This window comes from Lissotriton vulgaris, chromosome 11, assembly GCF_964263255.1.
Source record: "Lissotriton vulgaris chromosome 11, aLisVul1.2, whole genome shotgun sequence".
Classification (NCBI taxonomy): Eukaryota; Metazoa; Chordata; class Amphibia; order Caudata; family Salamandridae; genus Lissotriton; species Lissotriton vulgaris.
Genome location: NC_141699.1, coordinates 864,033,702 through 864,059,269, shown reverse-complemented (window position 1 = coordinate 864,059,269; position 25,568 = coordinate 864,033,702). Strand labels below are relative to the sequence as shown.

General features: G+C 46.8%; 1 protein-coding gene across 2 annotated transcripts in view; it reads left to right on the top strand.

Annotated features, from left to right (window-relative positions):
- Positions 1-25,568, top strand: part of FARP2 (FERM, ARH/RhoGEF and pleckstrin domain protein 2) — a 1,631,776-nt gene that overhangs the window by 1,501,542 nt on the left and 104,666 nt on the right. For both annotated transcript variants that reach the window (XR_015300958.1, XM_086944011.1), the window contains one exon: positions 9,740-9,847. Coding sequence is in view for 1 of the 2 variants with exons in the window: in XM_086944011.1 (XP_086800137.1) it covers positions 9,740-9,847 (108 nt within the window). In the remaining variant the exon portion in view is untranslated. The remainder of the gene's footprint in view (positions 1-9,739; positions 9,848-25,568) is intronic.

Below are 25,568 nucleotides of genomic sequence, written 5' to 3'. Positions count from 1 at the left end.
CTGATAGCTATTTGGTCATCCTGGCATTCATTTGCAAAGCACTTGTACCTACCGTCTGAGGCACACAATGATGGGCACTCTCCCCAAGCTTTACTGCATGGTATTCTTGGTTAACCAGCATTACTCAATTCCCACCTCTCAGGGAGGTACTGCTTTGGGGCTCATTCATAAGGGGAGGATTCCGTAGGAAGATGCATCCTTCAAAAGAGAAAGTTACTTACCTTCTGTATCAATATTTGTCATGGATAAATAAGAATAATGCAGATTTTGTATTTCCCCCCTCCTCCTCACTGAGCTTGTCTTGTGAATAATAAGATCCGAAGGCATGCAAACATTGTGTGCTGTCCTTGTTGCTTTCGTGGTGGTCTGTTCCTCTCCAGATACCTCAATGAGGAGTGGAAGAGTTATCAGGGACTGATGTCAACACTCCTGTTGGCGCCTAATAGCTGCAGTGACATCACATTGAGTGGCTGAGTCCTGCCTGGGTTTAAGTGATGCTCCCTGGCAAAGCTGGAGAGTATTTACTGGGAAAATGTTTTGCATACCAGTCTGAAGCCTGTAGTATTCATAAAGTGAAGAATCGGATTAAGATTATGTTTTAACCCGATAGCAGGTTAGTAACATTTTTTATTAGCACAGTTGTTTCAATTAACAATTATTTAGCTACCTTTATTTTTTACTGGCATGGCATAAATATATACTGCCCAGAAATGTGTCCTCGCCAATCGACATAGATCCCATGTGCCTTCTTTGTGGCCCTGTACCTTATTAGTGGTAAACATGTGTCTGCTTATTTCAGAGTAAACATTATTACTCAAATTCTGCAATTGAAAAACCACCATCGCCCGCCAGACTTCTATTATGTGCTAAATTCTTTTAACCAGCCTGCAGCTCTTATTTAAAATCAACTTCATCCTCCTTCTTCTCCATTAAACATGGTGATAAATTCCAGGTTTACTTCCTTCTTTTCTGTCTCGACAGTATAAGATAACATTTCACGTTTACTCCCTTCACACTAAAAATATTATCCTATAAAAATCCAATAACTCAATTTGTTTAGACTGTAAATCTTATATTCCACCTGATTGAAATATTGAGCTGTTTCACAAAAATGTGCCTAATTTGTAAGAAATTATGCATGTTATGCGAAATATTTTTTGCCACGACTTGTCTACTCATGGGTGTACCTCACGTGATAAAGTCATGTGAGATAAACAGGAGAACCAGTTAGAACTAGTCTCCAGCAGGTACTTTAATGTAAAATATGGCGTTATGTAAAATGGTGACAATTTCTCACTTACAGAGTAACATGAAATTCAGAATTACTTCAAGTTTACATCGGCATAACAAAAGTTTCACACAGGGTTAGTAATAGTAATTGATGTTAAGGAAACTGCAAAACGGCAACAATATGGGGTAGTTGTGTAAAAGAACAAGGTCAGGCACGGTAAAGTAATTAAGATGATAATAAAAACCTTAACTCTTTGTCAGCTTCATGAACCCAAGATTGATTTTGTATCAGGCTTCCCCTGCCTATAATACCATTCATCTTAATTTCCAACTAACTGATATATGTTTCGGGCGTGGCTTGAGCGCCGATGTAGGTAGAGGCGGACTCCGGAGCTCCTCCGTGGCTGCCCCTGAAATTCATTGATCCTGGCCAGACAACTTGGGCCCCGGCACCGCATCTTGCACCGGACTGCCTGGTGCCCCTCCTGACACGCGCTGCAACCGGCGTTGGGGGCGTTAAGAGGCAGGAGAGCCCTGCTTTTCACCGGTGCTGAGGGCCGCTGCAGCGGCAAACAAAATAGCAGCCCGTGTAGCCGCGCTGGTGCCTGACTGCAGTGGCGGCTTTGGAGCCTGGGGGACGCCCTGCGGGTGCGGTGGCCCAACGGACAGCGCTGGTGAGGAGGTTGTGGCCCCATTGCTCCTACGGGTGAGGAGGCTCAGCGCGAGGGCGGGTAAAGGCAGCAACACCCTGGCTGACAGGACGCGGTGCCTGTCCCTAACATGGCGGCGCTTGGGACAGGCTTGACGCCATTTGGGGACCGAGGCGGGCTGCCTCATTGCCACTAGCCCTGCATAACATTTGATCAGGGTTGGGGAGACCCTGGGACTGCCCTGGAGAGTGCTGCATGCGACTTTGAGGGCTGTACTGTTCAGGAGTGGGCTGTACAGAGGATTGCCCCCGGGAAGAGGGGCAGGAGTGCGTGGTCGGGGGGCCCATCTCCACTGGTACAGCTCTGGTCGCTGCTGGGGGACTGGGCCTCTGTTGTGGGCTCCCCTGAGGAGGCGTGGCGGGGTGTACCCTGGGGCCTCGCCTTGTCCTGAGGCTGAAATGCCCTCCCGGCCGGGAGGAGCCACAAGAGACTTAAGGGGCGCTCCTTGTTGTTGAGGTGGTGACTGTGCGCCTCCCCCTGAGCTGGACTGGCAATTGGCATTGAATGCGCACTACCTGCCGGACGGAACTTGGCACTGCGAGGAGAGATGGTGCGCTAGGCTGGGACCCTCCCTGCTAAGCGGCCCTAGGCGGTGGATAACTGCGACGCCTGTGAGCCCTGAGACGACAGGACCCCTGCAGCTCTGATGGTGCATTTCGGTACCTCTACACAGGTGAGGGACTTACAGAGAAGCCGGGCGGGTGGCGTGCTAGGCCACCTCTTAGAGACTGGGACGCCGAAGCTGTTGCCTGGAGCCTTCATCCCTGAGGTAGGGCGGCCCGGCACTGGGACCCCCCTCTGACGGGCCCTCCTGGCGGCGCTGGTGGTGTGGCCCAGCGCTGAATTGGAGCTCTGCTGCGAGGGGGCGACGATCTGGCTCTGTGTGCCCTCCACTGCCCGATTGGAGAAAGACGACAATTGGTGGCGGGCAAAGCTCCGGCGGTGAGCTGGTGATGGCCGAATTGGTCCTACGCAAGTCCAGAGTGGAACGTGGGGCTGAGATTTCTGGTGAGGTCCTCGAGGGACAACGGTGGTATGCTGGTGCGGAGCGGGACTGTGGGCTCTACCGACGCTACCACTCTCGGTAGTGCCTGCTACTCATCATGGGTCGAGTGTCCAGGAAGAAGGGCTTTGAGGTCCTACGCCTGGATGAGCCGGAACAGCACACAGAGGATGAGGATGAGGATGTGGATGGCTATGTTGGGAGGCGGAGACCGGAGCGGCCCGGGGATCCCGCCTTGGGCGAGATTATGCAGCCCATCGTGGCCTCATGGGAGGCCCTTGAGAAATGGATGGACGCCATAGGATCAGACCTCACCCTACTGAAGGATGACCATAGGAAGCTTAAGGAGAGGGTGGCGACCCAGGAAACCACCATGAAGGACTTTCCGGAGATAGTGGCAGCCCTGCGCCATTCTTTAAATGAAGTAACGCACAGAGTCTAAGTGCTGGAAGTAAGGGCAGAGGACAGTGAGGGGCGCTCGCGGCGCAACAACCTCCGCATAGTAGGGATTCCAGAGCGAGAGGAGGGAACAGACCGGTCCGGTTTCTGTAGAACTGGTTGCAGACAGAGGTGGCGCCAGAAGGTTTGTCCCCATTCTATGCGTTGGAGCGGGCACACGGGGTTCCGGCTCGCCCACCTAAACCTGGGCCTCCACCACGGCCAATGGTAGCGAGATTGTTACATTACCGTGACCGGGACTTTATCCTGCAGAGGGCTCAAGAACAGCAGAACCTGCAAATAGGAAACAGCAAGATGTTGATCTTCCCTGATTATACAAGGGAGGTCCAACGTCAACGGTTCTCCTTTCTGGCTGTCAAGAGAAAATTGTGACAGCTCCATCTCCCACACGCGATGCTATTTCCGGCGCGTTTGTGGGTGACGGCGGACGAGGAGACCCATTTCTTTCTTACCTTAGGATCAGCTGGAGAGCCGCAGTGGCGCGGAGGTGCGCACTCCGCGGGTGACGACGCCGCAGGAATGTCAGGAACATACCCCGCCGAGGGGGAGACCCCCTTCTCAGATAGCTCAACGGCAGGAACGAGACAGTGCTATGCGGGCGGTGGCGGCCATCAGTCGTGGGGTGGCCAGCCCGACGAGTAATGACACCGAAGCTGAGAAGAGTGGGACGGAGAGCCCAAGATCTGGTAGCGCCCAGGGACTCTCAGATATTAAGCTGCCGGTCGTCACCCTGCAGACAGCTGACGGAATGTTTGGGTGATGGGGCTGTGAGGGGTATGCGGGGCCTGTGCTACAAGGGTTGTTGCACTTCCTGATCAGGGGCGCCAATCTACTGTGGGGCAAAGCGGCAGCTGATGACTTTCCAGGATTGCCGGGTACCCAACTGGCTCTGTTGATTCTGCACCAAGAGGGGGGGGGGTTCAGGGGGCATTGCGCAAGAATTACACGCTACCTCCTAGTTATGGCTCTTCACATGAGTAGTTTGGTTTGGATGGGAACGTGGTTCTGTGTGCCTGTCCTGGGGTGTGGGAGTTGGGGGAAGTTTGAGGGTTGGGAGGGATGGGGAGGGTCACACATGTCGCTTGGGGGGCTTAGATGAGCATGTATATGGGATGGAACCATGGGCACCTCTGTAGGTCTTAAGATTATATCTTGGAACGTTAGGGGGATGCACACCATGTGTAGGTGACACAAATACACGCCTACTTAGTGCGACAGGGAGTGCAACTTGACGAAGGCAGAGTGGGTGGCATTACACCGCCGTTGGAGGGGACAGGTGTTCCACACTTCTTACTCGGCTTACGCCAGGGGGACACTGATCTGGGTGCGTGTAGGAGTACCATTATAATGTGTGAGGCAGGTAATAGACCCGGTGAGCAAGTTCACTGTGGTCACGGGGCGGCTTGATGGGCGGGACATCACAATAGGGAGTATATATGCCCCCAATGTTGAACAGCCTGCCTTCTTGGCACAGCTCTCACAGACCTTGGCGGGGGAACTGACAGGCCCTATTCTTTTGGGAGGGACTTTAACTGTGTGACAGACGTCGACATGGACCGCTCCCACCCACCACTCCCCGACGCCCCTACTCGTTGAATAGCAGATGTCCGACGGGACTGGCAACAGAGTTGGGGACTCACAAACTCCTGGAGGGCTCATCATCATGACGATCGTGACTACTCTTACTTTTCAACCGTCCATGAGCTACATGTCAGGTTGGATGCTGTGTTGTGTTCCCCGGATGTACACATCTTGATCACGATGAGTGAGTATTTGGCTAGGACAATCTCTGATCACAACCCTCTCTTGTTGGCCCTAAATTGGGTTCGGCTCCGAACAATGATTCCTAATTTGCGTCTCCGGCCGGAGACCTTGGAGGACCAGGTCTTCCGAACCACCATAGGTACTGCTATAGACGATTATTTTCAGCTTAACGTGGGCACCTCTTCCAGTCTGCATAATGAATGGGATGCGTTCAAAGCAATGATACGCGGGCGGTGCATTGGGGAAACCGTGAGAGTACCTAAAACACTATTGAATAAGGTACAGCGGGCAGAAAAACGGCTTAGGGAGAAAGAAAAGGAGAGGCCGGGACGGAAGGACATACAGGAAGGGCTCCTGAGGGTGAAGGAGGAGTTGGCTACGCAAGTAGAGAGGCTGAGATGCTTCGATTACAGGGCCTACATGGTGAGGGCGCACGCAGAGCGAAATAAATCTGGGGCTCTGCTGGCGTTGTTTGCGAATCCTGCGCGCAGGGGCACACCGATTCTTGAGCTGCAGGAAGAGGGGGGGACGGTGCATTACGGTCAGCAGGCCATTAACACACAGTTCCTGGAATACTACTACACCCTTTATTGCAGCAAGCTGGACCCCAGAGAGCTAGAGGAAGGGGATTTCCTTGACGTAGAGTTACCGCAGGTTGAGGCAGACGAGGCGGAGAACCTGGGCCGGCCAGTAGAATTGGGTGAGGTCCGGAGCACTCACAAGCATATGGCCAAGAACAAAACCACGGGCACTGATGGGTTACCATCGGAGTTATACGTCACATATATGGATATGCTGGCTCTGCAATTGGTGTCCCTTTACAATCGCTCAAAGCAGGAGGGATGGTTGCCTGCCTCGACGACGGAGGCAGTGATTGTACCGCTCCTTAAGCCGGGCAAGCCGGAATGGGACCGAACAGCGTATCGCCCCTTGGCGATGTTAAACATTGACTATAAGATCCTGAGCGGTATTTTAGCCAGTCGCCTGATGGAGCACATGACCACTCTGGTGCACGGGGACCAGTCTGGGTTCATTCCCACCCGGAACACGGCCATGAATATTCAACGGTTATGCCAACTGATGCAGGAGGAGGTGGCCGGAGGTAATGAGGCGTGTGTACTATCTGTAGACATTGAAAAGGCCTTTGATAGCCTAGAGTGGCCGTATCTGTTTTGGGTGCTGAGGGCCTTCGGCTTGGGGGAAGGGTTTGTGACCTGGACAAAGCTTCTCTACTCTCGCTCGACGGCCAGGGTTCAGACAGGGGTGATTTCAACTGCTTGCGACGTGGGCAGGGGGACGAGGCAGGCTGCCCACTGTCTCCCCTCCTGTTCACCCTGGCAATGAGCCGTTGGCGGTTCATGTGCGGACAGGGAGACATTACAGGGGTCTAGGGGGGATGGGTCAGAGGCACTACATTGCCTTATATGCCGACGATTTGCTGATGTTCCTTGCCAACACCACTGATGAGTTACACGGTGCCCGGGAACTCCTGGAGAAATTGGGGCGGGTAGCAGGGCTTAAAGTTAATTGGTCCAAGAACTGTCTGTTTCTGCTGGACGGGGGGCGAGGGGATCCTCCTGAGGGGATTGACGTAAGATGGCAAGGCAGTTGTTTACCCTACTTGGGGGTTAGAATTTACCATGAGGCTACTGATTTATTTGAGGGTAACGTAGGAAGGGCCCTGCGGACCACCAAGAGTAACCTTGATTTCTGGGGGTCCCTACCTTTGTCGGTTGCAGGACGAGTGGCACTGCTAAAAATGATAACCCTACCCTGTTTGCTGTATTATTTTGTCACACTGCCGCTCTGGGTGCCTGGGAAGTGCTTCGCCCAACTCAACTCCATGGTTTCCAGTTTCCTATGGGGATCAGGGAGACGACGAGTGGCCCTGCCTATTATGATGCGTCCATGACAAGAAGGGGGCCTTGCAGCACCTGATTTTGAGGCTTACTACCATGCGGCACAGTTCCAATGGCTCACGCAGTGGATGGCAGGGAAACTGGGAGTTGAAGTATATCAGAGAGGTAGGGACCCAGTGCTTCGCCACTTGATTAGGATCCTGTTACAGCTTCCGATGCGTGAAAGGGTGACGCCTAGAGAGTTTTGGGTATTGCGGCAATGCTGGTATAGGGCTCTGAGACGCGCTAGAGTGTGTCCGGCATATGCGCCCGAGATTCCGGTGTGGTTTTGTGAGGCACTGCCGCACGGAGGGGACTGGCAGCTGTTGCACGAATGGGAGGAGATGGGGATCTCATCCATTGGAGATCTCTATGAGGACGGTGCCCTTTTACTATTCCAAGATCTCATGGAACGCCACAAACTGCCTGCTCAGTTCTTTCTTCTGCATGCGGCGGTAATGGCGGCAATGCGCAAACATTGGAAAACGGGGCTGGAGGAACCACAGGCCTTCCTCCCTTGCCAATATGTGATCTCCTCCGTGGGTCGGATCAAGGCGGTTACGTGCTTGTATCGAAGACTGACACAGGGTTTACGGGCTCCTCTTGTGGGATTACACACTAAATGGGAGGCAGATTTGAGAGCGCCTATTGAGGCGAAACCCTGGGAGATGCTAATGGAGTGGGCATGGAAGTGCTCTTGAAACGCGAGATTTTAACTCATCCAATTCTATGTGTTTCATAGGGCATACCTCACTCCTCACAAAATTAATGAGTTTTTTGATTCCCACACTGCCTGCCCGTGATGCAGACTGGAGGAAGCAGCGTTTTTGCACATGCTCTGGGGTTGCCCATTGCTTTAGGGGTTTTGGGGAGAGGTCCTAGCTAAATTGACAGATCGGGAAATGCTGAATACTCCAGGGGTGGGTTTGCTACATTGGTTCCCCCACACTGCCCGTAACAAAACCACCAGTAAGTTCCTGGGTCTGGGGTTAGTCCTGGCCAAACGTGAAATCCCTAATCATTGGAAGGCGGTCACAGCCCTCAGTGTTGCGCGTTGGCTAAGGGAATTCATAAAGTGGGCGGACTGTGAGGGGACCCTCCGGCTCCAACTAGCTCAGAGAACTGACAACGACAAACTGGGGGACACGGCGAGAGCCTGGGTGGTGATGGTGGACCAGCTTAAAAATCTGACTGACGATGAGGACTGATCCTTCCGGCTTTGCGTGTCATTTCTGCAACATGGGACCACAACTGCAGACCACAGGGTGAGAGGGGGGGTGGAGGGGGATCACTACCGTATATGCATCACCCTAAGAGGAACATGACTCACTGACAGGGAATCTGACGGAGGGTGTGGAGTGAATAATGTGCAACAACGGTGTTATTAGGGAAAGCAACATGTCTGAGGGGAGGAGGGAGGCGGGGTTATGAGGGAGTTCGGGGGGGGGGTCATGCTGGAGGGGGGGTTATGTTCAATGTTTTCTGACATGATGATTTACTGTGGCAGTGTCCGTTTAAGCTAGGACCCACACAACTCAGCCTCTTGGGGCCAAGCTGCTCGACGATGGGACTATGCCCCCACATTCGGAGGAACTCCACTCCCTGCAGCAATGAATGGGGTAGCCAAGACGAACTAGTGAGGTGAGGGGCTGTGTCATGATGTGGTCACAAATGTCCTTTGAATACTGCTGATAAAATGAAGTCTATGAGCTTGTGTATCTGATGCGCCTGTTCAGACTATGTAAACTCAATAAAGTTTGTTTAAAAAAAAAACTGATATATGTTGATGTTGGTTTCTATCTCTTGCTGTACTCCTAGTACTAAGACCGCCGCTGATATCCTTTCCATTCCAAAATCCACCTTAAGTCCAGTACTACTATTAGGCGGAGACACTCATCTTACCTGCTGTCTGCACTCTTGTTTTCAACATAACCAAGATCCTATCTTTCATTTGGCTGTATTACTTTGTGTACACCAAAATAAAAATCTGTATTCTGTCGCATTTGATCTTTATTGTGCCACATCACATTTCACCTCCTGTTTGTTTCATTTCCTCAATCCGTGAATAACATCTAGCCTCTCAGTCATTCTGTACTGTCTTCTATTTAACCAAGGACCATATACCACTGCATTTACAATGTCAACCGATTTTAGCTGACCCAAAATGTACCCTACAGCTCTCCATGTCAACTTTGTGCCTTCCAGCGACACAACTGCCGTCTTCAACTTGACCTCTACTATTTTCCCCATCAAACCAAGATCTCACGCTTGTCCTCCACCCAACCCACGCTCAATCACACAAAGGTCAACAGCATTTTATTTCTGCAACTCTCCTGGCATCAGGCAAGCCCAAGCTAGTACTCATGCTAACTTTGCTTCTCCTCTGTCTTTGAACTGATGCTTTCATGTCAAGCAACTCAAACTCAGTAACAACAGTTGTCTTTGAGATGTTGCATCATTCACTTTGGTGCCAGTGGCACAGTCATTCTGTTACCCTGCTATCTGTGAGTTTGACTTTATACACGCCCCTTTCTCTTGTATCCAATATCCCATGTTTCACTTTGTCAGTGCTGTAGGTGTCCCTTGTTTGTTGGAACTTTACTTGAAAAGATGGAGTTAAAAGTATAGATGGTTGTGTTTGAATATTAATTGTCTGTTTTCTTTCCGTCTGACAGAACCAGCTGTCTGGCTACCTGCTGCGGAAGTTCAAGAACAGTAATGGCTGGCAGAAACTTTGGGTTGTATTTACCAACTTCTGCCTGTTCTTTTACAAGACCCATCAGGTAAAATTTGATGGGGAGAATAAGATGGATGTCATTATTTAAGAATAATTGCGAAAGATTCAAAACACGATCTTTGAAAAATTTATGCTGCTGGCTTTGTGAGTGATGGGATCTAAGAAACCTGTGTATGTGGTTTATTGATTTGGGTGGTTTTTCATTACAACTGGTCACTGTGCTACGCGTTAGCGAATGATGTTCCTCCTTCCAAGGTGGGATGTTCCTTCACCACTGTAGCTCTCATCCTTTTTTTTTTTTTTTTTTGGATGTATAGACATACATATATGTATATTACCTACTGGCAGTCGACAGTAGGTAGTTATAGTTAGGACCTATTATCCATAGGAAAACTGCAACATTCTATTGGCAATAACTCTGGCGTCGATTGATGAATCTTCTCGAAAATTTCCAAACGTTTGGCCAGCTCAGTTCCACTCCTTCCCTGAATGTTTGGGGGGTGATTGGTCAAGTAGGGGCCGAGAAAAAAGGGGGGCCCCAAAACATGTTTTCCCCATGCAACTTCCCATAGGACCTTTAGCCACGGCTACAGCCCGAACGGCTGAACGGAATTACATCAAATTTGGCAGAGAGGTAGTCCTCAGTTCCGACTTGTGCCTTTTGCTTATATGGTGTCAATCTGTTCAGTAGTTCCTGAGAAAATTGGGGTTAAAGTGATTTATATTTCTATGGGCGCGGTGGATCCGCGGATTGTGCGAGGATTGGCATCGTAGCATAAGCGCATCGTCACGATCACGCGCTCAATGCTAATTGCCTGTCAAGCGGTTGTAAACATCGAAACCAAGACTTGTTGGCAGCCATTTTATTCCTCTGTATAAGCGAGGCTGAAGAAGTCTGTGAAATATTGTGCAAAACGTGAAAAGGGGGGAGGGTAGACGCACCCTGCCCCCTAGGCCTGCTCAGGGGTTCCCATAAGGACCCCTAAGGCAAAAAAATAAAAAGAATAGATTATTTTTTTTTAATTGCGGGATGCGCGTTGGATTCGCGCATTTCACTGCCGAAAAAAATGAAGCATGTATTTTTGAGATATACATCAAGCTTATGTGTTTCGATCTTGGGTGGCCCTTTTGTTTATTGAGAGATTTTAGTACCTACAAGTAAGAACCGATGCAGAGTCTAAAGTTCATGAGGAAGACTCTGTTCCCTTCATCTGTAAAATGTACACCATCTCTCCTATAGATGCCATGCATATCGAAACCCAGGGGTTACATTGAGGTGGGACAAGGTAGATGTGAGAAAATGGGAGGTGGATATTTTTAAGAAAAACAAGGCGGAGATAGAAGTCTGTTTAACGCCCACCATTGAGCCAGATGCAATAATTAAAAATTTTGAGGCACTTTTGGGAAATGTGGCTTCCCATCTCATAAAAACTGTGAAGGGGAAAAAAGAAAGCTGACCAAAATGGTTTGACGCAGAATGCTCTGCTGCACAATCAAGTTTAACGAAGGCTTTACATCAAGTACCACGGGACAGAGAGCTTGTTAAAAAATCTAGGAAAATATACAAAGATGCGATTAATAGGCAAAAATCAGAATTAAGGGCCAAGGCCTGGGAAGATCTGGGGATAGCGGCAGAACTGAAGGATAGTAGGCTATTTTGGGAGGTAATAAACTGACCATTTTTAAAGAGTGAAGAAAGGAGCAACAAGATAGTACATATACCGGGGGACACCTGGGTAACACATTATGGTAACATTCTTAATCCAAATGAGGTGTTGCTAATCCCTGATGAGGGAGGAGGCTGGAGATTTTTATTTGGAGTCAGCTAAAACACGTAGGGCCCGATGTAGGTCACCAAATACCGGTCGGTAACGGCCGAATTCGGCCGTTACCGACCGATATTTGGTGATTGATATGTAGGGGCCATTATTTTACAGAATCAGTAAATTTACAGAATCAGTAAATTTACCGATTCTGTAAAATACCGAATCGGTAATCTTAACGATTCGGTAAATCCCAGACGTAGGTAGCACTGTTTACAGTGCTACAGGCCTTCAGAATTCGGTATTTTATCACCCAATACAATTGGGTGGTAAAATACCGAATTCAGGTGTACATGCACATCTGTGCATGTACACCTGTGCCATGTGACACACAGACATGCCCTTAGGGCATGTATGTGTGCCACATGGCACACAAGCCTAGAATTGGGGTGCTACAGGGTGTCAAAGTGACACCCCGTTCACCCTTGCAGGATTCGGTATTTACCGATTTGATAAATACCAAATCGGTATTTCCCATTAATTCCTATGGGCTTCAAGGCCCATAGGAATCAATAGGAAATACCGATTTGGTATTTACAGAATCGGTAAATACCGAATCTTACAGATTCAGTAATTCTAAAATAAGAATTACCTACATCTGCCCCCTTCCTATTTACCTACTCTTAAATACTGAATCGGTATGATTTGGTATGTAAGAGTAGGTAAATAGGAATTACCTACATCGGGCCCCTAGCCTTTCAATCACCCTCTCAGAGATAGAGATTGCCTTGAGGAAGGGCACTCCATTAAAGGCCCCAGGGCCAGACACAGTTCCTCTAGATTTCTTTAAACATAATGTGGAGGTGTGGGCACCACTCTTATGAAATGTTTTTAGAGCAATTGTGATGGGGCGTATCCCAACCTCTTGGCAAGAGGTGGTAGTGGTACCGATTTTTAAAAAAGGCGATAAGTGTGACCCGTGCTGTTACAGGCCGATATCTTTAATAGATGCGTCCTGCAAATTGATGGGCAGAGTGATATTGGCACGTCTCGAAACATGGGCGGAATCTGCAGATATTATCGTGGATTCCCAGTACCCAGTATGGGTTTAGGAGAGGTAAGGGAACCATTGAGCAGTGTCTTAATTTGGCATTAATAATGGGGAAGTACATGAGGGCCAGGCATAGTTGTATTCACTTGGCCTTCATGGACTTATCTAGTGCCTTTGACACTGTATGTAGGGGTAAGCTGTGGCAAATGATGGAGACCATGGGGTTTGAAGAACCGCTGGTCATCCTGCTTCGTAGACTCCATGCCGCAACATCAGTGAGAGTTAGATTTGGCCCAGGTGGCGAAAAGACAAAATCTATTCCATCTACCAAAGGTGTCCGCCAGGGATGCATCTTGGCCCCTTTCTTATTCCTGGTATATACTAATGGTCTGGAAAGCTTTCTGTTGGACAGTGGTGTCGACTTCCCCCAGGCTAATGGTAAACGGATACCGATGTTGTCATATGCAGACGACACAGTTTTAATGACCCTCACCGCCAATGGCATGCAGACTTGTCTAAATGCCTTTGAAGTCTTTATGGAAGGTTTAGACCTCAGGGTCAATTTCGTTAAGTCTTTTGCCATGGCCTGCGGTCCGAAAGGGGTAAAATCCCGCAGGTACATGGTGAAGGACTCAATTATTGCAAAAGTTGACAATTTTTATTTCCTAGGTAATTTATTTAACAAAAAACTGAATTGGGACCCCTTAATCTCAGCCCGTGTACAAAAGGTTACACAATCGATTGAGGCCCTCTTCCGCTTTTCTAGTAAACTGGGTCAAAGGCCGATTCTAGAATTGATAACTCTATACAAAGCTAAATGCCTTTCTGCTGCAACATTTGGGGCAGGAGTGTGGGGGACCCAAAACTGTGACAAGATGCAAGTCATGGAAAATAAATTTATAAAGCGTCTCCTTTCAGTCCCATCTGGTACCTCAAATAGCTTTTGCCATGAGGAGGTGGGTATTGAGTATGTGAGCGACATCATTCATGTGTCTCCTTTGTTGTTATGGTCTAAAGTTTGGCAATCTGAAGAACTGAAATTGACAAAGGAAATCCTGCAAGACTGCTTTAAACTTGACCACTCTATGGAGATTCCATGGTTGTTATATGTTAGGGACACTTTCTATAAGATTGGGTTGGGTTATATGTTTCAAAATCCTGACATGGGTGGTAAGGATTCCAAGTTGAAAATTGAAAATGCCTATTATACTAGTTTAGGTATCTTGAGAAATAGTGAGCGGGCACTATATAAGAGGGGTAAGCTGCAGCAGCAGTTTTACCTATCAAATATCATGCACACGCAATGGCGTTTTTATCTGACAAGGTTTCGTCTTAGCTCACTACATTTCCTGTTTGCTTTTCCAAAACAAGAGGGGTGGTGTGAGAGGCTACCCCCTTGTCCTTGCAATGATAGGGTTTCACAAAGTACTCTGCACCTTATTCTTTTCTGTGCTTTGTATAAGGACCCAAGAAATCAGTTTATTAAGCCTGTTTTGTTAACCCTAGGATCCCGCTATTATAAAGAGGGCTATGAACACTTATTGTCCTTGTCAACTCCAGTGATATGTGGTGCTGTACTCAGTTTCATTAGAGTGGCTCTCGTTATTAGAAATTGATCCCGAACAGTATTATGAGTGGTAATCCTCCGTAAAAGACCACTATGTGGATTTGTTATTGAAATGCATATGCACTTTATGGAATGTGTACAAATTTGAACTGGTTGTTTCAAATGTATTGTAATCATAATATGGAATATGTACTGGTTCTTAAGATAACTTTATGTTTTAAAAATTGTATTGATCTTTTTAAATCTGTGTACACTTTTATGATTCTATCCATGAATCGAAATAAAGTTATTTGATGGAAACGCAGATTGTTGTGGTATATGGACCCCATTCTATAGTCTCGGAGAAAAGCAGAAACAGATGTATTCACATGTTTCCTAGCTTTCTGAATCTGTGGACAAAATTGATTGGACCAGTTCCATTTCTGCCTTTGGCATATGTTAGAATAGACAAAGGCAGTTTGGGGGAAAAGTGACATCAATTCTCGAAAGGTGTCCTTCATAAGCATTTCCAGACCTACCCCAATCAAAGTGCCTAGGTCGTTGCCACCACAGTGCACACTTATGAGGTCAGGGTGTTGGAGATGCAAAAAGGATTTAACCAATGGCATCAATTGGTGCCACTTTAACACTCTCTGTCCAATCCATTTAATGTCTACATTTGGCAAAGCTAGGTTTTTGTGAATTCCTTTCTGTTCTGTGTACCTTTGGATCCAGAAAATATAGCTGTGTCCCACAATCCACACTCTAAGCATCTTAAAAGGAGGTCTGGATGCACTCAGATGGTCTCTGTAAATGAAATGGCAGTTTGAAAACTAAGATTTTTCTAAAATGGTGGATAAGATGCAGTGTTGAAAAAAGAAAAGAAATGATTGGTTGTTTGACAACATTCTACACAGAAAACTAGGGTGCATGTTTCTGTTTTTTAAAAGCCTGATTGTTATTGGTTAACAAAAACTGATAGAAAAGAACGTTACATAAGATAAGCAGGTATATTGAAAAGTCAAGCACACTTGCTGTTTTCATTAGCAACATTGTGTGATGAATGTTTGACCTGTGTGCTCAGTTAAGTGTTTCATGAAGTGTTTCTGTGGTAACAGGCAGAAGGCAGAATGGAGGTAGGGTTCAAATGTATGTCGTTTGGAAAGGATTGAAATGTCTAACCAATGTAAATGTGTGTTTGGTTTTGACTTATTGTGGGAAGCAATGTAATTTGATGTGAATGTGTATTTGTATTGAAAATGAGAGGGAAACTCTGCCATTCTATGATTCTGGTGAGAGGTGTTGAAAACAGAGATTCTGAATAAGAAAATCTACTGTGTGACTGACATACTTCTTATTCTACAAAACAATTGGAAAGGTGAGTTATTAAATTGTGAGGGAAAGTATGTGGTGCATTTTGATTTTAATCAGAGTAATGTGTTTGTCCTGCTAAAGTGCAGGGAATACTTTTATTTTCTCTAGAATTTTATTGTGAGTGTGTGTGCATTTAGAAAGTATTCTGAGATAAGCATTTGTTTATTTTATGTGTTTGCACACAGATAAATATTTTGTTCTAACTAATGTTTTGGTAGAGTTATTTTGTATGTATTTGCAAAATGAGTGAAGTTTCTACATTAAAATGCAGTACTTATTCTACACTATGAAATGTGTTTTGGTAAAATAGAAGGGATAGTGTTGTTTGTCTAGACTCACACAGTGAGTCTTCTGTGCATTTAGGAATCACTCTGAGAGAAGCATTTAGGTAGTTCATGTGTTTCGCGACATGTAATTGGTTAAAAACGTATTGTGTTCTCACATTTTGGTAGAATTAGAAAAGAGTAATTGGTTATGTGTTTCCAAAATGAATTAAGTATTAATAGTAAAATGCAGTTCTGAAATAATGGAATGTATGCTTGATGTTTTTGCTGACAAATAAGTACATGTAGTCTTGCAGTGTCACTACCCCCAGTATGAGTTCCTACACTGCCCAAACACCACTGCACTACTGTAAACCCTTAATCTACCTCCAGCATGACCACCTACACTACCTATTCACCAATGTACTACCCTAAACCTGAAATATATCCCAGCAGAACCTCCTTCACTAACCAAACACCAGTTTATTTCCTAGAACACTACCCTACCATGATCCCCTACACTACACAAACACCACTGCACTACCTTAAACCCTAAAACGCTATCCCTACCATGACCCTGTACACTACATAAACACCAACGCACTACCCTAGAAGACTACACCAGCACGACCTCCCACACTACCCATTTACCAATGCACTACCCTAAACTCAAAAACACTATAACAGCACAACCCACTACAGTACCCAAACACTATTGCACTACCCTAAACCTTAAATCTACACCACCATGACCCCCTACACTACCAAAACACTACTGCACTACCCTAAAACAATACCACAACATGACCCTATACACTACACAAAAACCAGTGCACTACTCTAAACTCTAAATCTACCCCTAGTATGAGCCCCTACACTACGTAAAAACTATTGTACTACCCTAAACACTAAAACACAACACAGCTAGACCCTGTACACTACTCAAACACCATTTCACTACCCTAAACATTAAATCTATCTCAGCACGACCTCCTACACTACCCAATCACGACTGCACTATCCTAGAACACTACTCCAGCATGACCCCGTACACTACCCAAACACTACTGCACTACCGTAAATCACTACTCCAGCACGACTCCATAGACTACACAAACACCACTACACTACCTTAAACTGTAAAACACTATCCTTATTATGACCCCATACACTACATAAACACCACTGCACTACTCTAGAACAGTACCTCAGCACGACCTCCTACACTACTCAAACACCATTGCACTACCCAGCATGACCCCCTACACTACACAAACACCACTGCTTAAATCCTAAAACACTATCCCTAGCATGACCTTGTACACTATATAAACACCACTGCACTATCCTAGAACACTTTCCAAGCAGGACCCCCTACACTACACAAAGACCACTGCACTACCCTAAACCCTAAATCTACTCCCAGTACAACCACCTACACTACCAAATCACCAGTGTAGTACCCTAAACTCTAAAACACTACAATAGCACGACCCCCTACACTAAATAAACACTGTTACACTATCCTAAACCCTAAATCTGCGGCAGCCCGACATCCTACACTACTTTTGACCCTGCTCGCAGGCAGGTCGCTCCCCACGCCACCGCACAGCCGCCAGCTGCCTCGTTGCTCCTGCCTACCTGTCGCCGCCGTTTCCCGCTCCCTCATTCCCGCCGCTGCGGCCCTTCCCCCCTGTTCCCCATTGGCCATCCCGCTCCCAGCTGATCCTCCCTCCCTTTCCTCCTCTTATGGAGGCCGCGCAGAGGCCACGCAGCGGACGTGCCGCCGGCGCGCCAAAGGCAAGCCCGTCTGCGCCCGTCCGCGCCCGTCCGCGCCTGCACCGCGCCCAGTACCAGAAGCCCTGGACCCCGCGAACGCCACAACACCAGACTCCGCTACGATGCCAGCACCCTCTACGCAGTCAATGCCGGGCGAAACCACACCTGCTTCCAAGCCACACCGAAACGGGACTCACGGACCTTTCACCTGCCACATCTGCAGCTTCACCTGCGACAGAACCACCAAACCTCCAAGGACCGTACCCCAACACCTCCAATGCATAATCCTCAACACCCGCTCCGCAGGCAAATACGCCGTCGAGCTCTGGGACCTTCTCGAAACCTCCGCCCCAGACGTGGCCTTCCTGACCGAGACGTGGTGGAACGACTCCTCGGCGCCCGACATCGCCATAGCCATTCCGGACGGCTACAAGATCACCCGCAGGGATCGCGCCAACGGAATCTGAGGAGGAATAGCCATCGTCCACAAGTCCACCCTCAAGGTCGCCACCCACGCAGACAACACCCTTAACAGCGCCGAATACCTGCACTTCCGGATCCACACCAACCCCACCCTCAGAGGAACACTCATCTACAGACCACCCAAACCCTGAGCACAATTCAGCGACTCCATCGCTGACCTCGCCAGCACCCATGCACTCGCCTCCTCAGACTACATCCTCCTTGGGGACCTGAATTTCCACCTCGAGAACAACAACGACGCCAACTCCGCCACCCTAATCGACAACCTTGCCAACCTCGGCCTCAGACAACTCGTCATCGCACCCACTGACGCCGCTGGCCACACACTGGACCCCATCTTCTCCACAGGTACCCACGCCTCCTTCAACCACACCACCGAACTCCACTGGACCGACCACCGCTGCATCCATTTCCTTTCAACAAACCAACCACTCACCACCGCACACAACATCTGCCTCGCCGCTGCTGGAGCAAAGTCACTGAAGACCAGCTGATCACCACGCTCGCCCAGAACCCACCCACTGACCCCACCAACCCAGATGACGCAGCCTGCAACCTCCAACAGTGGATCGACGACTGCGCAAACACCCTCGCCCCACTCAAGAAACTGTCCAACAACCATCCCAGCAAGAGAGCCACCTGGTTCAACGACAAGCTGCAGACCTCCAAACGCACCTGCCGGAAACTGGAGAAGATATGGCTCCACGAACGCACTTCGGACAACCGCGCAGCCCACAAGGACGCCACTCGCAGACATCACCACCTCATCAGAATAGCCAAGAGATCCTCCTTCAAAGACCGCCTGGATAACAACACACACAACAATAAAGAGCTCTTCAGCATCATAAAAGAACTCTCCAACCCAGCGCCAACGCCAACAACATACCACCTTCACAAGAACTGTGCGACTCACTAGCCACCTTCTTCCACCGCAAGATCGCTGACATCCATGACAGGTTCAACACCATGACTGCCCCGACTACGCCAGACCCACCCCCCCTGTGAACACCGCCAGCGCCAACCGCCTGACCTCCTGGTCCAACATCAACGACCACGAGACACGCAAGATCATGACCTCCATCCACTCAGGATCTCCGTCAGACCCGTGTCCACACCACGTATTCAACAAAGCAGACGCTGCCATCGCACCCCAACTACGGAAGGTCATCAACATCTCCTTTGAAACAGCAACATTCCTGGAAAGCTGGAAGCATGCCGAAATCAACGCCCTCCTCAAGAAGCCCAAGGTGGACTCCAAGGACCTCAAGAACCTCCGGCCCATCTCCCTGCTCCCGTTCCTGGCAAAGGTCATCGAGAAAATCGTCAACATACAACTGGCCCGCCACCTGGAAGACAACAACATCTTGAACCTATCCCAGTCCGGGTTCAGACGAAACCACAGCACAGAGACAGCCCTCATCACCGCCACAGACGATATCAGGTGCAAACTAGACAATGGCGAAACATCAGACCTCATCCTCCTGGACCTGTCAGCCGCCTTCGACACGGTCTGCCATTGCACTCTAAAGACAAGCCTCCTAGAATTCGGAATACAAGAGAAGACCCTTGACTGGACCACGACCTTCCTCACCGGCAGAACCCAGAGCATCCGCCTCCCGCCCTTCCGTTCCGAGGCCACCAACATCATCTGCGGCGTGCCCAGGGCTCATCCCTTACCCCAACGCTGTACAACGTCTACATGGTCCCCTCGCACAAGTGGCCCGCCAACACAACCTCAACATCATCTCCTACGCCAACGACACCCAGCTCATCCACTCCCTCACCAAGGACCCGCACACCGCCAAAACCAACCTCCACGAGGGAATGAAGGCTGTCGCAAACTGGATGCAGAACAGCCGTCTGAAGCTGAACTTGGACAAGACAGAGGTACTCATCCTTGGACCCACCCCCTCAGCCTGGGACGACTCCTGGTGGCTGACCACACTGGGAACAGCACTCACACCCACCGACCATGCACGCAACCTAGGATTCATCCTCGACTCCTCCCTCTCCATGTCTAAACAGGTCAACGCCGTCTCCTCCTCCTGCTACAAAACCCTCCGCATGCTCCGCAGGATCTACAAGAGGATACCGACCGAAACAAGAAGAACGGTGACACAGGCCCTCGTCAGCAGCAGACTGGACTACGGCAATGCACTCTATGTTGAAATCCCAGCCAAACACCTACGATGACTATAACGCATCCAAAACGCCTCCGCCCGACTGATCGTCAACGTCCCCTGCCGCAGCCACATCCCCCCCACCTGAGAGATCTAAACTGGCTCCCCGTCGACAAGAGGATCATCTTCAAGGTCCTCACCCACGCACACAAAGCACTCCACAACGCCGGACCAGCATACCTGAACAGCAGACTCAACTTCTACACCCCGACCCGCCAGCTCCGCTCCGCCAGCCTCCCCCTCGCCTATGTCCCCCGCATCCAATGAACAAACTCCGGTGCAGGTCCTTCTCCTACATCGCCGCCAAGACCCAGAACACCCTCCCTACCCACCTACGTCAGACCCAGGACCTACTTGCCTTCAGAAGACTCTTCGAGCAGTAGCGGCAACCCCTCCCCTCAGTGCCTTGAGACCCTCATGGGTAAGTAGCGCGCTTTACAAGTGTTCTGATTGATTGATTGATTGATTGATTGATTGATTGATTAAAATACCACTGCACTACCCTATAACAGTACCTCAGCATGACTCCCTACACTAGAGAAACAACACCGCACTACTGTAAATTCTAAATCTGTACTGTTGCAAAACCATAGTGACTGTTTATGTACCATGTAGTAATCTATTTACTAAAGTAAAAGTGATCCAATTATGAATTCACTCAGTGTCTTTCCTTATAGTATTGTAATTATTTAGTAAATATGCATGTAGTCATACAGTGCTTCAGGTTCTAGTGTTATGGAGTGCTTCAAACTGCTATGCGTTATGTATATAGTGCTCTTATCACCTTCACAGTTGTGCTTCAGGCCTACAGTTTTTTGTCAGAATTTGTATGCAATGTATTTGTATAGTAAAAAAATATATAATTTTTTAAAGTTTTGAATAAATACTTATTTATGTTTATTTTTTAAAGATACTGTTTATCATCGTTAAAATAAAGTTATCATGCCGCAGAAAGAAAGAAGAAGAAAAAGTTTTGGAAGACAAACATAATGTGACTAAAAAGAGAACAATTTCTGGTAAGACTACAAAAGACTTCAGAAAAAGCATTACTAGATTCAGAAAAAAAATGCTAATGTGCAAAGCAGTGAAAATGTTCCAAGCACAAAAAAAGTGCAAAGAATAGGAAAGGCAAAAAAGGCAATGTAAAGAAGTGATAGCTGATGAAGTTCTAGGCAGACTTCCTAAAGCCCCAGTGTACACTTGAGATTGTAGTAGTATTTGTAGTGTACCACAAGAATCTATTGATAAATTACGCAATTTCTTACAAGTATATTGTAAAAAAAGTGTTAAACAAAAGATTAAGCTGTTGCAAGGACTAGACCCTTGCAGAGTGAAAAAACATAGTGGTTTGCAAGGTCATTCTCTGGCTTGTAGTTCTATGAAAGTATGTCAAAGTGTTTTTCACCATTTCAGGATGTTGGCAGTACATCATACTCAAATGCGGACGTTAGTAAGAAGATTGTATTATGCAAAAAGTCCAGCACTAAAGTTAAATGAGTTGAACAGTGCTCTTTTGCGAGGGTCAGTATCAGATGTGAAAAAGGTTTGTGATGATATTGAGTTTTGTTACTTTGGTCCTGAAGAAGAGAGTGAAGAAACTCAGACATTAATAGAAGACAATGTTGTAGGGAATGTTGAACATAGTTGTACAATTTTTTTTAAAATGAATTTACAAAGTTTAAGGTGATTTCAAATTTTTCTTGTATTTGTTGTCGCCGAACTCACTACAAAAATCAGACTAGGAGTGTTGATCTGTATTTAAAAAGTGAAAAAGAAAATAATGATACTTGGAAGGAATTTGCAACTTATTTGTTGGTAGAGAATTGTTTTGATTTGGGTTCTGATCAGCATATTTGTAAATGTTGTTATAACAAATTAGATAACAATAGAATGCCTGCCAGAGCTGTGCATAATAATTTAGAGTTACTTGCTATTTCTCCAGAACTGACAAATCCCAATATCTATGAGTCTATTCTCATTCAATGTGTGCACCCGTTTCAGGCTATTGTTCGTATGGAGCCTAAAACAGGTAAATTGCCTCCTTCAGATTTACAAAGAGGATTAAAAGAAAGAGTTGTTTATTTACCGTTAGATTTAAAGAAAAATATTGAAACTATTGGTGTAGACAGCGTAGAAAGTGAACCACTAGTTATTCTTGTTAGTGGTTGTGCCAACTAAGAATAAGAAAATCTGTCAGGAGTTAGTGGATGTTAGGAGATTGCAAAAGGCAACATTGTATTTGATTAAAAAAAACAATACATACTAAAAGAATGTTTATATCGGAGAAGAAGAAATTGTTTTAGCAGAAGATACTGAAACGTCAAGTGGACAAATTGAAAAAGTGGATATGTTGAGATGTGTAGAAATCTATGAACATTACAGTGTGCATCCACTTCATTCAAAAGAAGTGATGGGAAACACTATTGATTTGTTCCAAATGAAAAAAGCAAAAGGAAGTCCCATGAGTGTATGGGAAGAGAGCTTGGAAGCTCGTTGTTTTCCACAATTGTTACCAACTGGAAAAGGAGGACGATATGATGAACGTCCTGTTCACATTCCTGCATCTGAATATCGGACAACAAGATTATATGTAGAAGATCCAAGATTTCGACAATGTATCCCTCATATATTTCATCTTTTGTTTGAAGGTGACTTGTCTGAACTTTCATATTCAGTCAACTATATTCTAAAATCTGTGATACATCTGCAAAATGTATCTGCAAAAGATTTTATGGATAAAGTGCACCAGAGAGATGATCATCTAGAATCTCAGCTCATTAATTTGATGGCATGTCAGCGTGGGACTAATGAATAATGGTACAGTCGTCATGGAGATCTGAAATGTATGCTACGAAACTTAGGAACTCCAACATGGTTCCTTACCCTGAGCCGTGCTGAGTACGCTTGGGATGATTTACTAGAATTTCTTCGAGAGGCAAATTTGAATATAAAAAATATTGAATACAAGACACCTGGAGAATTGTGCTCTTTGGATCCTGTTAATGTATGCAGGTATTTCAATCATAGATTTGAGGCTATGATGTCTTTCATCTGCAATAAAAAAAATCCTCCTCTTGGCGAAGTTGTGGATTTCTTTTGGAGAAAGGAGTATCAAGCAAAAGGTGCTCCTCATATACATATGCTGTTATGGATGAAGGACGCTCTCAAATTTGGAACAGATGCGGATGATACTGTTTTGAGTTTTATTGAACAATATGCAACATGTGCTGTACCCAAAAGCATAGAAGAAAACAACTTAAGAGCACAAATCTTACGATTCCAAAGTCACTGATGTGGAAAATACTGTCGACAAAAATACAAATCTAAAGACAAGTTCTACACCAAATGTCGATTTGGATTTCCACGTCCTGTAATATCGAAATGAAGAGTGAACAGTTTTATGTCATCTTTACGACATACTATCAAAAGATAGTCTCCGAAAAATACCTATAACATAAAAAGAAATGAAGAGTCAAAATACATAAATGACTACAACCCAGTCATTTTGTCCATGTGGAATGCTAACATGGATATTCAATATGTTGCGCACAATTCCATTGCTGTAGCTTGTTGCGTTTTATTTTGTTTTCTTCTTTTTTTATTGTTATTGTTTTTATCCCGTTCGTGACATGCGCTTGCTCAGAGCCGGCCCGCAGGGACACACCAACTTGTGAGCTCATATAACCTTCTCGTGCGGATGCAGCTCGTATCAGCAGGTTCTATAGACCGCCCTACTTGTATGCAATGTTTTCGTCCGGTGGCTCCGGGCAGACTGCGCCTTTGAACTCGCCTTCAGGATTGGGCACACAGGCCCCACAAGTCACTGCTTCCTCTGGCAGCCCAGGTTCTCGACGTCAAGGCTTGGCCGGCTTCAGAGGGACCTTGGGCGTGCTGGTCACCTCTCGCAGTCGCTAGCTGACAGTTGGGGTGTTCCGCCGATGGTGTCTTCCTTCATGCAAACCCCCGGCTTACATCCAGGTTCACGCGCACTAGGCCGCAGTAGGCCCGAAGCAGTCCCCCTCGTCTGGGGTGAAATCAGCGCAGCTCCCGGTCTATAAGGTCAGAATATTGTGCTCACCCCTTTTAGATGGGTAGAGCATGTGTAGTACTGTATGGATGTCGGGAGTTTAAGAAGGATTATTGTGGATATTAGGGCTCGGCCGACCGAGCCAATTTAGTGTGCAACCATCTTGCAGCTCGGTTGGGCCATGCCTCCATACAAGCTTGAGAATTGAGTGAAGGATTGGTTGTCAATATTTATCAAGACAGCCAATATGCATTTGAGGTTCCACATAACTTTGGGCGAATGTGGGCAGAGAGAGGGTTCCTTACCTCCCATGGCACTAAGATACAACATGGACATCTCATTCTGTGATTGTTATCTGCACCAACACTCCCTAAAAGAATGGCGATTGTAAAGTGCAGCACCCATAGGAAAGTGAAAGATGATGTGGTTAGAGGGAATGCGTTCGCAGAATAGACAGCTAGAGAAACTGCTCAAAGTAAGATGAAGAGAATGTTTGTTGCAGGTCCAGCCAGATGGGTTCCAGAGAATGTCATGTTTGAAAATAGAGTCGAGAGTGTGAAAGAAATACAAAGTGAGGCCACAACAGAAGATTTAGCGGACAGGAAAGTACAGCACAGCTAAAGGAAGAAGGATGTTGAATTGGAAAAGTCTGGTAAATAGAAATAAATGTTACCTGATACACATGTGCTTCCAGTGGTTACTATGTCTCATGGTCCAGCTAATATTAGCGCAAAAGGCATTTACAAACTATTGGCCATGGTTTGGTATAATGATAACATTTCCAAAACTGCTGCGCATTTGGTGAAAAATGTATGATTTGCATGAAGCACAATTCAGGAAAGTGTACTCCTACACCATCCGGTAATTTTGGACCACCTACATTCCCATTCAAAGTCCTTCAAATGGACTTTGAGTTGCAACGTTGTAATAATCTCAAGTATGTCTTAGTGGTTATATACACGTTCAGTAAATGGGTTGAGGTTTACCCCACTAAAGACAATACGGCCGCCACAACTGTGAAAGTACTCCTTAAAGAGTATTTTCCTCGCTTCGGAATACCCCAAATTATCTGGATTGATACCGACTCTCATTTTAATGGGAAAATGATTAGGTTAATCTGTGAAGGTTTACACATTAAACTGAAATTTCATGCTGCCACTCACCCGCAATCAGCAGGTCTTGCTGAGAAGTACAATGGTACGCTGAAACTGAAATTGGCAAACATTAATGAAACAACAGGGTTAAAATGGCTAGATGCTCTCCCGTGACCTCTTTTGTCAACTAGAACTACAGCACATTCT